The following is a 14,989-nucleotide window of genomic DNA, read 5'->3' as shown; positions in this document are numbered from 1 at the left end:
AATTTCCATAGTCTTAAGAATAATACCACCTGAGTCAACAAAGGGACTACAAACATCAAGTACTTTTTCTGTGTGTGTTTATACTGTGCAGTGTTTGAAAAGCACAAGCTGAGTTCAAGTACTGAGGGCCACGCACATACAGCAGTGTGCCCTGACTCCACATTTCCAGTCATCACCTCAAGATTTACTGATGGAGAGCTTCAATACTAACTGATTTCACAGCTCAATCTGTCTGGCTCTGTTGTCACCACAGCACGGTGAAAGCCCATGTGCCCTGGGAAAGGCAGCTGTACCTGCCGGAAGAGATTTTTATCCAACGCCTGAACATATTCACCCTGCTTCACCCCCTGCCACTGACCTTCTTAAAAATTTAACGGAAAAAATAGGCACCCACACCCTGTTCCATGAGCAGAAAAAGCAAAGCAAAACAATAGGCATTCATTCTGCAGGTTCTGTACCCGTGCCATTTGGGGGGCTCCTCAGAGGCGGTCAATGAAACAGCTCCAAGGAGTGGACAATGTGCCTCCACAACGAGGTGATTACATGTATTTACAGGCAACCTCTGAATTGCAGAAGCAAGAACTGGGGTGCTCCATTCTCCCCCAGTTGGTCAGCATGGCACAAATACTCCCTGGGGTTTGCATCTCTGCTACAAACAGAGCCAAGAAAGAAGCAGGGGAGGCACCGCAGGCATGGCTGTAGCTCTGCCACCCAGGCATTCCACTACCTTTGGAAATTCACTTTGTTTTTATATATGCTGCCCCTTCCAATGCATTGAGATTGTAAACAAATCCAGGCAGAAACAGTGTTCTGTTGGTGTTCAAGTATATTCGACAACAGGAGTGCAGCCATAGGTGAAGGACTTGAATGATACTTAAAAGCAGAAGAATATATTCAGTATTTCTGAGCATGGACTAACTTCAGCAAGAACATTATTATCCACACTTGCAATCTTTTTGTTATGTTCAATTTCATACCATACTTCCAGGCACAGTTAGAAGCCATTCCATTCACTGCCACGGGACAGAGAAAGGCTGGTCCTGTCCCAGATGCTGATATCCACAGCCGTGAACAACATATCCTTCCCTACCTCAAATCCTGTCCTGCCTTCAGTGTCAATTAATAACGCTGTCATTTAATGACCAAAACCTTCAAGCTTTATGCAGTCTTAAACAGTAAAATCTTGCTAGCACTTAAGCAGAAACTGATTTTCCCCCACATCATGAGAACACAACATGTCTGACAGAGCTGTTGTTGGTGCAGCTGACAGAGCCAACCTGGCATGCCCAAGGTTCACACAGGGTAACCTGTGAGAATTGAGATGTAGGGGTTTTTCAATTGGTTCACACACGTGTAACCTGGGAGAACTGAGAAATAGGGGTTTTTTAACTGGTTCACACAGGTGTAACCTGAGAGAATTGAGAGGCAGGGGTTTTTCAATCTTCTAGTCATATGCTTAATTGCCAATCTGTACTTATTCTGTGTTTTTTCAAACTGCTTTTATCCATCAAAGAACTGCAGATAGGAAGTGTCCTCAAAGTTACTCACCCTAATAAAATAATGCATATGATATAAAAAACAACTACAAAAATAATGGATCCTGTTGTGATTATGTGTAACCAAAACAGAAATTAAAAAAATGAAATTAATACAGGGGAAGATATGTCACAAGATCAATTCAGGCTTAACCTGGACTCATGTAATTCTGCCAGGAATCTTCACTTTGATAGATTCCTTAATTTAGATTATTTTAAGTCCCCTTCCTCATTTTGGTCTGGTGTTATACACACAAAAAAGTAAACTTTAAATTAAAAAACCCAACTAGTACAAATTTTTTCTTGTCTAGTTCAACTTGGAAAACACATTTACTTAAAGACAGAGAAAATCTGTTTCTGATTTCAAACATTGGATATTTCACGAGAAAATTGCCAAGAAAGGAATCCAAGGAATGTCCTTACATACACACAACACATGAGACAACTGGTGAGCAGCCCTGTGATCTTTTAAAAAAAAAATTAAAAAAAATCTGCATTTCTATTATGGAACTCTTCTCAGAGAGCAAGTAGCACATGCCTGGGATTTTTCATGGATAGCTTCTCTCATAACTTCTTGCTATTATTAGTATAAAAGACTTCCCTCCCAAATTCACAGCTGTAAGAAAAGCAAGGACGGAAAATACTGCCCGAGTGCAGGCAGCGAGCACACGTGCCTACTTTACAGCATTTCTTGGCACTTTCTTTCTGCCTTTACAAGAGCCATGAAGGAAAGAAAAACTCCAGGCTGTTATCACAGAAATGTGAGCTCATTTTTCACCACGTGCCAATGAACAGTTCATGATGTTCCTAGGAATTAATTCTTTACCAGGGAAATGTATTTAAATATTCCATTTGCACTCCTTCAGTCCCAAAGATCAATAACTAGCACCTAGATTGCCTCTGCTGCAGGTGCTCAGCTTTGCTCAAACTCCAATACATGTTTCAGGAGATGGGAGCACCTGAAGGCTGTGAAGAGAAGCACTTAGATGGGCTTTTGTCTTGGAACTAGCAACTTATTCACAAATAAAACCTGAAAATCTTGAAAAGTATTTTCCTATGCATTCAACTTAGGATTTAAAAGAAAAAAGCTAGAGCAACTCAATTTAATTATGTAAGGCAAAAATATTTTGCTTCTGTACAAGCTCATTTGCTGCACATAGGACAATCTCTGAAAACATCACTCCTTGGTCCACTTCCAGCCAGGTGATCTAGATTACAGAAGTCTCAGTGTTTTCAGCTGCCTCAACAGGCTTGAAAACCTTTTACCTATTATACTTTTCATTTAAAGAATTTCTGTCCTGTAACATCAATGCTACAGCAAAAGTTTCATCTTTTATTGCTTTGTAATTCCAGTGATCTGCTGAATTGTTGTGCATTGAAAACCTCTTGTTGGGGAGTTTCAAATTTTAAACCGTGCAGGTTTTTTGTACACGAGAACAATTTCATTTAAGATAAACCACTGCATAGCAAATTGTGTTGTGCAATTCACTAAGGTTTTCCCTAGGAACACTGGATCACTACTCTGAAATTTACAGGAAAGGAACTATTGTTCTTGGTTGTACCAAGATCCTTTAGTGGGAACTTTGCATTAATAGAAGATTAGCAGAATAAAAGTAGTCAATGGTTTATAGAATCATAGAACCATTTACTTTGGAAAAGACCTCTCAGATCATTGAATCCAACTGTTAACTCAGCACTGCCAAGTCCACCACTAAACCATGTCCCTAACTAGCTTAGAAAAACACTCTGAGCAAGCACTGATAAGCACTTAAGTAATTAACGTAATTGTTATTCTTTCCCAGGGAAATGGGTTTTTTTAATAAAAACTCCTAAACCCTTCCTTACAACGGCTCTCCAGTGTCAGCTTTCACCTTACTTCAGTACGAAAAGTAGCAGTAATATCAATTAAAAAAACCCCAAACAAAATAGAAATACGAGTGTGAAACAAAACGAGTAAGCTTTTCCTAGTATTTTAATTTCAGAATCACGTGCTTAAGAAGTTCAATTAAAAAGATGAAATATTACTATCTCACTGGCCGTAAAAACTCTTGTTGCGACGGTGGGCACCATCTCTGAATGAGAGGAAGGATCACCCAGCAGTGCAGCAGAGTTTCTATCAAGCACCTGCAGTAACACAGAACGACCCACCACCTCTCTGCTCTTCTCCGGGTGCTCCATGGCATCTCACCCGTGCGGGGGAAAACCCAAATGAAGGCAAATCCACCCCTGCTGCTGTGTCACCGGGAGCGACGCTCCCCACACGGAGCCTTGCGGCGCCTCCCGCGCTCCTGCCCTCGCCCCGCGCCAGCCTTTGTCTGCCGGGCTGCCCGGCACCTTCCCTCACGATCGGGACAACAAAAGGAGCCACAAAGCCACGCGATGTCCCCCAGGCCGAGCGGCCCCGCTGGGCAGCCGGCAGCCGCTCCGCACCCCGCACGGCAGCCTCACCTTTCAGGCAGAACATCCTGCGGCCCGGCGGGCAGCGGCGAGGCGGGGCCCGGCCTCCCTCCCTCCCTCTCTCTCTCCCGGCCCGCGGCGAAACGCGGCCGGAGGAGCGCGGCCACTGACGGGACGGGCCGCAGCTCCTGGGGAGGGACAGTCCGGATCATCTGTCAGCCTTTGTCACTGCCCTCCTGCTGCTCGTGGGCATCCAGGGGTCAGCGCCAGGGAAGGAAGTCACTGTAATCCAGCGCGCCTGTTCTTCACAAATTACTGACTCGGCCCTTGGGGATCCTCCCCCCGCGTCTGCTCTCCAGAAAGTGCTTTGAGCAGTTTTCTACTTCTTCTATAAATACAGAGTTTATTCATAACTCAAAATCTTCTACGTGTATCTGAACAGTCAAGCTGGAGAAAATGTTTATTTTTGCAATACTGCATGTGCCTGTGTGCTTTAAGGCTGCAGGTGGATGGATGCCCCATCACTGGAAGTGTTCAAAGGCGAGGCTGGATGGGGCTTTGAGCAACCTGGTTTGCAAGGAGATATTCCTGGCCAGAGCAGGGGAGCTGCAACTACAAGGTCTCTAAGGTCCCTTCCAGCCCAAGCCATTCTATGATTCCTCTGCTCAGTACCAGATATGTTGTGGCTAAAAAGATTTATTACATTATTCCCTGTTTCTGCAGAGGACACCTTCCATAATAGAAGAGCACAACCTTGTAAGCATTTTATTTTATAACAGTAACAAAGAGCTGCCACCAGCACTGTGCTTATCCATGGTATTTGGGTCTAAATTAAGTTGTGTTGTGTTGACTAACCTGGCTTGGCCTTGTACAGTAAATACAAGAACCAGGGAACAAGGTAAGGGTCAGAATAGCCTATCTTGCTGGACAAACAAGAATTGCAACTGTCTCCAAAAGCACAAATCCTAAAATCCTCCATGAAAAGCCAAATGAAAATAAAGAACGCATGCAAACACATGTTATCTTTAGGTGGAGCTCCAAAATAAGCCCAGGCCCGGACACCTTGAAAATAGCAATTCAGACCCCAGATGAAGCAGTGTTGATGAGATGCTGAGTACCATTAGTTGGGCTAGAATATCAAAAAATAACATTTCAAATATCTGTCCTCATGTAAGAAAAGTTACTTCACTTTAGAGTGGACTATGAGCAGGCTGTGGTGGCAGAAAAATTGAGACATTACATTGGAATAATTTGAAATAAAAAAAGAACATTTATATAGCTTAGCCTGCCCTTTCTCTGTCAAATCCTACTAATGTCAAGATTTCCTTATGCTCTGAGAAGCAAAGGGGCCCTTTACCCCTTAATTCCATTTGCTGGTGCTCCAGGCGTGCGTGTGCTCTGTCCTACCCTAACTTTTCAGAGGGCTCTGGGAGTAAACAGTTTATGGAGGCAAAATAAACAAAAACATATTGTAGCTGGAGGAAGGTTACTTGGATACCAGAGGGATTTTAAGGTCCAATCTTGTTAAATCTACTCATTAATTACCTGCAAGGAGAAGTAAGAAGCGCATCAGTGATAATCACCAGGGACTGAGAGCAGCTGCCAGCAATCAATCGACTGGGAACTAAGAAAGGACACAGCAGATTCTAGGGGAATCACAAACACAAGTAGAAAATACAAAAAAACCCATACAAAAATAAATAATTTATAAATAAACCACCAAAAAATTACCAAAAAAGCCCCCAAACCAGCAGTCTGTTCTGTACATGGGCAGTGGGGAAGACTGTGTCAATAAAACAAGAAAGAGGAAGCCAACTGTGGAACAATAATAGTGTCTAAGAAATTAGACACAGCTTAGAGACAATTGCTGAAAAGTCTGATTTGCTCTGGGCCATAACACCAGTGACACATACTCCTCTGGCAAGGCTTGGGCCCTTGGGGAAGTGTATCTTCCTTGGAGGATATACTGTGCCCTGTTCACCAGCTTCCCCTCCCACCCTCACCAGGAGTAGAGCAAAGAAGTGTGAAAGGGATCCTCCTTTAACAGTGATGTCACTTTTCAGATATCCATTGGGAAAAACAATTTTTTGTTTGCTTAAAACAAGAAATAAGTGAAATAAAAATTCACATATTTTGGAAGAGGGCAGAAGTATCAACCCCCAGACAGGCCTAAAGCAGTTTAGCATCTATTTTATTTTTTTTTTAGTGTGTCAAGACTCTGTGAGGAATCCAAGGACACATGCAGCTTTCCAGCAGCAAAACCAAGGAGGCCTGATATCACCTTGACTACCTCAAAGGTAGTGGACCTTGCCCTCTAGGAAGGTGGCAGCTCCTTGCTCCAGGTCTTCCCTTGCCTGGCCATTTGCAGTATGAAATCAAATTCCCATCAGGGAACCAGTTCTCCTACACCCTACATCTCATTTTGCAGTCTGTGACTCTAGGCAACCAAATTTCCCCATCATACCTGAGTGAACTCTATGGAAATAACATGGAAATATCTCCCAACAACCGTATTACAAAATATGCTGACTCTGCAAAGCATTACATGTTGTGCTGGATACCAAGAGACAGCTACAAATGTGAAAGAACATATCCCACCACATCCATCCTGGGACAGGAGAAGTGCCTCTCCCAGCTGCCATAATGCCATCTGCCACTGCCACCTCTCGGGGGGCACTGCTCCCCCAAATGGATGCTAAATAGACTGGCTCCATAGAGGAGACCACAACTGACATGGATAACTGTGCCTATATATCCATGTTTAATAGGGAATGGTCATGATTTTTAAAATAGAAATGTTTTAACCACATGAAACACCAAACCACATCTTTCATCCTCTCCCTTACCCTCAACTCTCTGAAACATCTATCAGCCCTCTGAGCACAACTAGAAGAAAAGCTGCAATGTCATTTTTCCTTTGTTGAAACATAACATTGTTAGTGCCATTTCGCTTAGCTGCCCTAATCTGAAAATGCAACAGGATGGGAGGGAAATCAAGAAAAATACGCACATGCTTTCACCACTTTTTGGATACTAAAGATTGCACCATTAAAATAAGCATAAAGGAAATCCAGCTCAGATCTGCCCAACTCACTGAAAAAATTGATGCAGGTTTAGGCTCTTTCTGTCCTGCTTCACGTGTTGCTGCACATCAAGGTGCATCCCAGTTTGACTGCCAGCTGACTAGCAGAGCTGTTGGGACATCTAAATAAGGCTGTTCCCTTTTAGAGCCAAAGCAATCCTTGGGAGACGTCCATTTCTGATACCCTGGATGGGTGCCAACTATCATTTTTCTAAAGCCTGAATTCTTCTTACATGTTTGCCTTTCAATCTGCACATAACAAAACCAAAAGCAACAGAACAAAACAAAAAAACTCAAAAAACAACAAACCAAACAAAAAAAAAACACTCTGGAAAGCTATCCAAAGAAAACAGCTGGAGTAAAAACAAAATTTTCAATTTGAGGGTTGACACAAGCCACACTATCTAGTGTGCAGGCAGCTCAAGCACTAAGGAGAGCCAGACCCAGAACCCACCAGGCCCTGTGCTTCCACTGGTGATAAGAGACGGGAGATAAAGAGAGGTTAGGTCAGCCCCAGCCTATCTTTAAAAAGTCAGCACTAACTCGGAAGCCAAGCACTGGAAAAAAAGATACTAAACATTATTTTGATAAGTAAAACCAAATATTCTTACAACTCTGAAGCAAGAGAAAAATATTTTGCTATTGTTGCTATTATCTCTCGCAGTTGATAGCACATATTATATTACCTATTCTGCTTGAGGACTAAGGGTGGAGTTTCCTCATACAGTGAGGAAGGAAAGAAATATTTCAAAAATTATTTAAGATTAAGAAAATAATTTGGGGAAAGTCACAGCAAACAGTATGAAACAATCAGGTATTACTGAAATGATCAGGCAGAAAGTATGTCCTTTAAAGCAGTAACTCAAAGTAAGACAAATTGCTAAATATTCACCATAGCAGGAGCTAAAAAGATGTATCCTGTCCTGGAAAAAGTCAGGCAGGCAGGTGACTTGTGATGAATGGATCTTTCTAAAATTATCAGTGAAACAACTACCATAGAGCTACTCTTGCACTCCAGATCTGCAGCTGCAGGGCCTTGTCCCACCCTTCAAGACTGGCATGAGAACAGAATTTTCCAAACTGTCAAACGTAGAAGAAAAAATTGAGTTTTTCAGACCTTTAAGGAGGAATCAACAGAACAAATATAAACATTTGGGGGAAAAAATGTATGCCCATAATTACAACAACTTTGTTCCAATAAAACCTCTGACAAAATTGTTTTCCTGGAGAATTAAATCTAAAGCAGTGACTTTCTACTTGAAGGAGAGACACAGTTCCACGTTAATCCTATGTAAACTCAAGAGCCAAAGTAAAATCCTTTATCTATATTATGTGGGGTTTTTTTCATCAAAATACGATTTTCAATGAAAAACCTTAATTTTTATTTCTACCCTAGCTACAGCTATACTGGTGGAGTTTTCCATCAGATACTGCAGACAGCATTTGTTAAATCCTGTTGTGGTTTCGGATGATTGCAAACAAAAAGTTCTTCTGTAATAAACCCAGCAGTGCTTGCAGGTGCAGACACTAAGTGCATGGCCTTAAAATTAATAAAATAAATGGTTTTAGGAATGGGCTGGCTTCTGCCTTAAGTGAGGAAGAAAACAAACACAATGAAGTCATGAATTAGTTCGCCTTATCTTTTGTTTGCCTTACTCTTCAGACAAAGGGCACAGAAAGGGCAAAATCTTTTAAAGAGCTGCTGTAGGTCAAGAAAGGAATCTGTAACCAACTTCTCCAAATTCATTCAGGAATTTCTTTGCCACAGAATTTGAACAAAGAGGGCATTCCTGGTTTTGCGGGTAGGACCAGAGTGTACAGAGCCTTAACACATGACCAGAAGAACACACTAATTATATGGAAACAGTGGCTGTCGGTCCTAAATTTAAAGAGAGGCCAGAGCAGAAATTCTGAAGGAAAAGCCTGGGAAAACAACAGGCAATCCAGCAATTTCAATCTTCTGCTAAAAGACCTGCTTCTCAATAAAAAAAAGATTCATTGTTTTGCAGGGGTTGTGTGCCAAATTAGCTTTGATTAATGGATGCAACAGGGCTTTATTGATAATGTTTACTATTAAAACAAAACAAAAATGTCCCTCACGGGCACTTTGATTTACCCAGCCATCTGTGCATTGCTCCAGAAAATTGCCACAGGTTGGCAAGGGCTTGTTCCCTCGGATTGATGTCATCAGTGTTTCGCTAACGCTGGTAACAACAAGGCACTGGGGAATGCTCTGAGGCCACCTTTGGGTAATCAGGAATACCAAAAGCACAGGCAGCATGAGGAACAGTGAATTCCCCCGCTATCACCCTGGCACATAAAGACAGCTGCAACCATCCTGCAAGGATGAGGTAAAAAGAACAGGTTGTTTCCTGAAATACACACAATTGCTGCATGTTGTAACCAAACAGAGAAATAGTCTTTAAAAAAAAAAAAAACAACCAAACTCTTCAAGGCTGAAACAAATGCCAGACCAACACAAAGCAGCAAAGAGAAAAATCAGTTTCTCTTCTGCCCTAATGTGTACGAGTGTGCAGACACACCATCCATATACTGCCTGAGGAGCTGTCTTCATTCTCATCACCTCAATGCCTACCTACCAAAAAATAGTTCTCTGAAAAAGTGAGGTAAAACCAGCAGCACTTTATACAGTTCTCTTCTGATTTAAAGCTATGGGCCAAAATACACTGAAGTCCTTGACAAAAATTACAAAAATTGGCACTTTGTCATGAGCTGTCCTTGGGCAGCAAATTGGGCCAGTATTGTTATCAGTAACCGTGCTAGGGCAGGGTGACAGAGCCATTTGTAAGTTGTTACAGCCTCACTTGAGTAGTGCAATGGGAACTATTTCTACACTCCCACCTGTTCTGGTTCATTCCGAGCTTCAAAGCTGAGACAGCCCCAAGGTGTTTTCTGCCATTGTCCCCGGGGCAGAAACACAACTGCTTCTTCACTGAGAGGTGTCAGCACAGAGCAGTCAGAACAAAATGCTTTATTCCTTCTTTGACCTGATTAATTTAATACATTTGCTGCCTTTCTCACAGCCCCAGCTGAATCACAATCTGACAGAGACCATGAAAGAGCTGCAGTGCCCTTGCTATTGACAGCTATCGGAGCCAGCTGGCATCCCAGTGGGAAAGCAGTTGTGGTGCTGAGTGCAGGGCATCTCCTCCCTTTGCAAAACCAGGTTAAGCTGGCTACAAGACAAACACAGAATTTAATACCTGATTCTGGCATTGCATGTCACAATAGCTCATTTCATTCTGAAATGAAAATGCCATATTTACCATATATGGCATTACATGCATGATTCAAGGTTAATAAAATTGAGTTAGTAACTCCTGGATGAGAGTTTCCATGTAAGTGTACAGTGGGCTGTAATCAGTCACCCTTACTCACCACCTCTTTGGCAGTCCGGATTACAAAGGAGAAAAAGATACAAAAGACTCAATGGAAATTACAAGTAAGTTCAAACACATTTCAGTTTCTAAAAGGCAACAGCCTCCACTATTCATTAGTTTCTGTCCCTACTTCAGACATTAAAATTAGACATGAATAACAGAATCAAAATTAAGAGCCTGTTTCTTCCAAAGGTCCCTCTTTAATTAATGTAGTCATTAGCAAAGTGCCTGCAACAATGTGATTCAGAGTATTAAGCCTAATACATAAACAGTGAGCACCCCCACTGCATTAGGGAGAAAGCACCTGCATATGCAAAACAAAGCTACGGGGAAGAAAAAAACCCAAATTCAGACATGCAAACAAGCAGAAGGAAAGAGAGGCAGCAGGTACAGGAGCAGGTCTGATGGGACGTGACTGATGGGGATGTGCTGCATGAAACAAGGCACAGTGTGCCTGTGGAGAGAGGGCAGGTGTCCCTCCAAAGCAGGCAGGAGGTGAAGCTGTCCCTCGCTCCAAGAACTGCTCCTATCAAATCTGACCTGCTAACTGGTAAACACAGCTTCTTGGGCCGTGATTTGTGGACATGACACCCAGTTCAAGAAAAAAGTGAGAAGAAGTGTGGGCAGAAACCTCCCCCATCCCCTACAATATCCACAATATACACTGGTGCACTGTTACTATGGACCTGTGTTACCCTGGAGAAAGTGTGACCAGGAATAACTTCTATTTAACATCCCCACGTGCTACTCTCAAGCAAAATGCAGCCCTGTCACTCTTAGGTGTTTGATCTGACAACTTCTGAGCAGCTTTATATGAAAACCTTCTACGGTGCTTCTCAGATCTCCTATTTCGCAGTGAACGGGTAAGTAAGTGATGCACCAGTTGCAAAGCACCTAATTCACAGCCCATAATTGCCTTTCAAACACTAGTTCACCACTACTCAATGTCCAGGGAACCCATCTGCTTCAGGGAGATAAAGTACCAGGCAGAAGCTGCCATGCCATATGTAAGGGAAGCTCTAGAAGGAGCAGAGGGTGTACATATTAATTACCTTTTCCTGGCATGGAAAATGGGCCATTCTCTTAAGTGTCCAACATACACGCTCACATGCTGAAAGTATACCTTGCTTAGGTATCAAAAGCACCTAAGCCTTACATTTTACCCACTTCAGCTCAGGCTGTGGAACAATAAGCCACAGATTCAAATTGCTACAGCATTTACACTTCAATTCTCCAGGAAAAAAAAACAAAACAACAACACAGAGGTTTCCACTTACAAATGGGAGAGGCTGGTAGATAAATTATATTAATACACAAATATAAGCAAAAACAAACAAACACCTAAACCAACCCCCAAAAATAAGGTCTAGAGTTTAATTTCTTTATTTTAAGTTCTGCAGCTAAAATACAAGAAGAAAATGTATTTCACAGTTTAAATCACAAACTGTCAAATCCACCCTATTTAATTTTTCCAAATATTATACGAGAAGCTAAATATGCTCTTTCAGAATTCATAAACTTTCACATTCTTAACCTTCACCTTCACTTTCTTTTCATTTGTAACAGATTGGAGGGAAAACAAGAAGTTGTTACATTTGCAGTGTTCTGCCAGAATGGTGAGCTATAACCATGCTGGAAACAAAGGTCCCCTCAGTTTTAGAGGACAGTTCCAAAACAGTTGGCTAACAACTGCATACAAATAGAATATTTCATGTACTCTATTACTTGATGAGCAGTGCATGGGAAAGCACATACAGCACATTGTTTCAGCTCAAACAGTGCGTCCAATCACTGGAAAGCATCCAGTCTGCTTTATAAAATATAGCTACTTAAGAGTAAAATACGAAAGTCAGCAGGAATCAGTTTTGACCCCTAGTGAGGAGGAAACATTTGCCCCAAGTTTTCAGCCTAAGGATAAGCTCGACATTAGAGGGTACCCTGGGAACAAGAAAAAGCGTATAAAGCGTATAAAAGCACAGAGAAGTTTATATATCATCTCAAAGCAATACATTGTCAGAAGGAAAACCACAGCACTTCATGTGTTTCATCATGGCCACAAAGAAGCAAGCCAAGGAGGGCTGCACCAGTGAGCCTGCTAATCCAAACAGCACAGAAACTGCAGGACAAATTGGGATGCAGTGCCCCTGTAACTTTGGAAACACGGGGTTAAGCCAGGTGCTGCTCCATTTGTTTGTGTTTCCCACCACTGTAGTCTTCTACAGTGCAACCAGCCAAGAGAACTCTGGCTGGAGCTACACCTGGAATTCAGGGTGTCCAAGTGAAGGCAAGCACAGGCAGGGTCTCACCTGACAGCAGCACAGAGCTGCCCAGAGGAACTGGGATCTGCCCCTGGAGCTCTCAAATCAAACACCAGGGGTGAACTTCCCCTCTGCCTAAGAAAAGCACACTTGTGGCACAGCAGCTCTAACACACGGATTCAGCAACAGCCCACAAGCCTGTTCTTCCCTTCAGCCCCTCCATCCTAACAAAAAGCATTCCACAATCCCCTGAGAGATTAAGACTCTTCAACACAGTTAGCTCACATTAGTTATGGCTCTTGGAGTAGGCAGTGAAACAAGCCACAACTCTTCATAAAAAAAAATCTACTGGGAAATGTCCTTTAGCACAGACTGCGGTTCTCCTGTCACTGCTTCCTGGAGAGGCAAAGACATCCTGGGATAGCAGCCGGGAAAAAAGGAAGGACTGCAGCAAGTTTTGTACAATTATAGAATTTTTTTTAATTTCTATTTTCACTTAGAACACTTTTGATCAAATAAAAAAATCTATTGTTTTTAAAATAAAAGATATTTACACTTTCAAAATAGCAAAGAATTGGAATTCGGCAAGGATTTTATAGAATAAATAACCATGTCTGGATCCATAGTCTTTTTGATAAAGCAGAAATAGAGATGTGGGTTTAAACAAATGGTTCTGTGATATCAGTGCAGATATTCTGTGATACCAGCATTTCTTATTTAAACTTCTTTCTGTAGGTTACAATTTTTTGCTTAGCAAACCCCATTTTCAGATTCCCATCTGTGGCAGTATTTGTCAGAAGACACAGCAACACAGCAAAGTTGTGACTAAATTTGTCTCTATGTACAAGCACACAAAAGTTGGTACTTCAAGTTATAGTTAAATACAGGACTTGTGACTGTCCTCAGCATGAAAACTTTTGTTTGCCACTGTATATCATGAAAGTTTTACAGAACCCTCTGCTGTGCCACGATAAAATATGCTAAGACGAATAGTACATACATCAGTAATTGAAGTAGTACCTCTGCTCCCAGCTGTGCTTCCATAAAAGCACATCCAACAGTTCAACCACAAAAATTTGATATAAACTTGACCAATTGTTACAAATGCATAGAACTATATCCAATTTTATCTTTGCACACCGAACCTACAACATGTAAAAGGTAGTAGAAGACAGAAAATGGGCTTTTATATCAAATCTCTCATTATTTTTTCCTTTCAAACATTCATATTTGCATATGTATCCTTATACTTACTAAATAAACATTAATTTATTTTTTAAAAAAACAAAAATATCCTCCCCAAAAACATACAAAACCAAAACAAACAAAACCCACAATTCAAACCAAAAAATAAGTCTTTCACAAAAAGGTTTAGCATATAATATTTGTTTTGGACTTACTCCAGGCTCTTACACAAATGCTTTTTGAGGTTTCCATAAATAATTATTTATGGACTTGCCCAAAGCTTCAAGAATCCTTTTCACAGACACACATGCCCCAACACTACAATCCATCACATGTTACGGATTCTACAAATGCTAACAGCTCCCTTTGGGTTTCTGGGCCTTTATCTATGTAGTAACTGGCATGACTTTTTCCTACTTTGAACACAAGATCTTGTGCAATAACATACAGGAAAAAAGCCAATAAAATGATTTTACATTGGAATAGCAACAAGAAGCCTGGATTTTGTAATCTTGCTTATAGAAACCTAATAGTTATTGGTACTCTTGCATCTCATTACTAAAAAAATGTGATTACTTGTCTGTTCTTGAAACCCCCTTGTAAACGATATTCATGACTTAGAAACCTAGAATTTAAAAATTATTTGGACTGAAGACTAGGGTGATACTCTGGCACTGCAGATAGGCAAGTATGATCTTGCCTATCTCTCTCCTGAGTTTCTACAAGAGACACTGAAAATACAAGCTCCAAAAAGCAAAAAGGTCTTGAGTCTCAAGTCTGCCTCTGGAACACAAGGAAAAACTCATCTGATAGTATTAAACTTATATGATGCAAATTTAACCAACCACAGGTATACAGGCATAACTAAAGGGCATCATTTTTACTGACATAATGAGGCAGCATTATGCTACAAACTCCTACTGTGACAATTCCATAATTGTTCAGTTTATGGAAATCTGACCCCTTGGTAAGTGTGATGTTCTCAGACCATGATAAGCCATTAGGAACTTAACTGACAGCTTTGGCCAGAGCTGTCATCAGGATGTTAGGATTGCTTCTATTACACACATTGCAAGGACACAAAAGGCTCAACCCACAAAGATTTGTGAATTTAAACCTCTTTTGCCATTA

The 14,989-nt window shown here is 41.4% G+C and overlaps 1 protein-coding gene across 9 annotated transcripts in view; it reads right to left on the bottom strand.

Annotated features, from left to right (window-relative positions):
* Positions 1–14,989, bottom strand: part of NHSL1 (NHS like 1) — a 181,019-nt gene that overhangs the window by 87,288 nt on the left and 78,742 nt on the right. Inside the window, exon 1 of one of the 9 annotated variants that reach the window (XM_064708326.1) lies at positions 3,984–4,030. The exons of the other annotated variants lie outside the window; for them this stretch is intronic. Within the exon in view, the coding sequence (XP_064564396.1) occupies positions 3,984–3,999 (16 nt within the window). The 5' untranslated portion in view covers positions 4,000–4,030. Of the gene's footprint in view, positions 1–3,983; positions 4,031–14,989 lie in introns of those variants that run through there. 9 annotated transcript variants of the gene reach the window in all.

The sequence above is a fragment of the Zonotrichia leucophrys genome, chromosome 3 (genome assembly GCF_028769735.1).
Source record: "Zonotrichia leucophrys gambelii isolate GWCS_2022_RI chromosome 3, RI_Zleu_2.0, whole genome shotgun sequence".
Classification (NCBI taxonomy): Eukaryota; Metazoa; Chordata; class Aves; order Passeriformes; family Passerellidae; genus Zonotrichia; species Zonotrichia leucophrys.
Note: the sequence above shows the minus strand (reverse complement) of the source record. Positions and strands in the feature narration are given on the sequence as shown.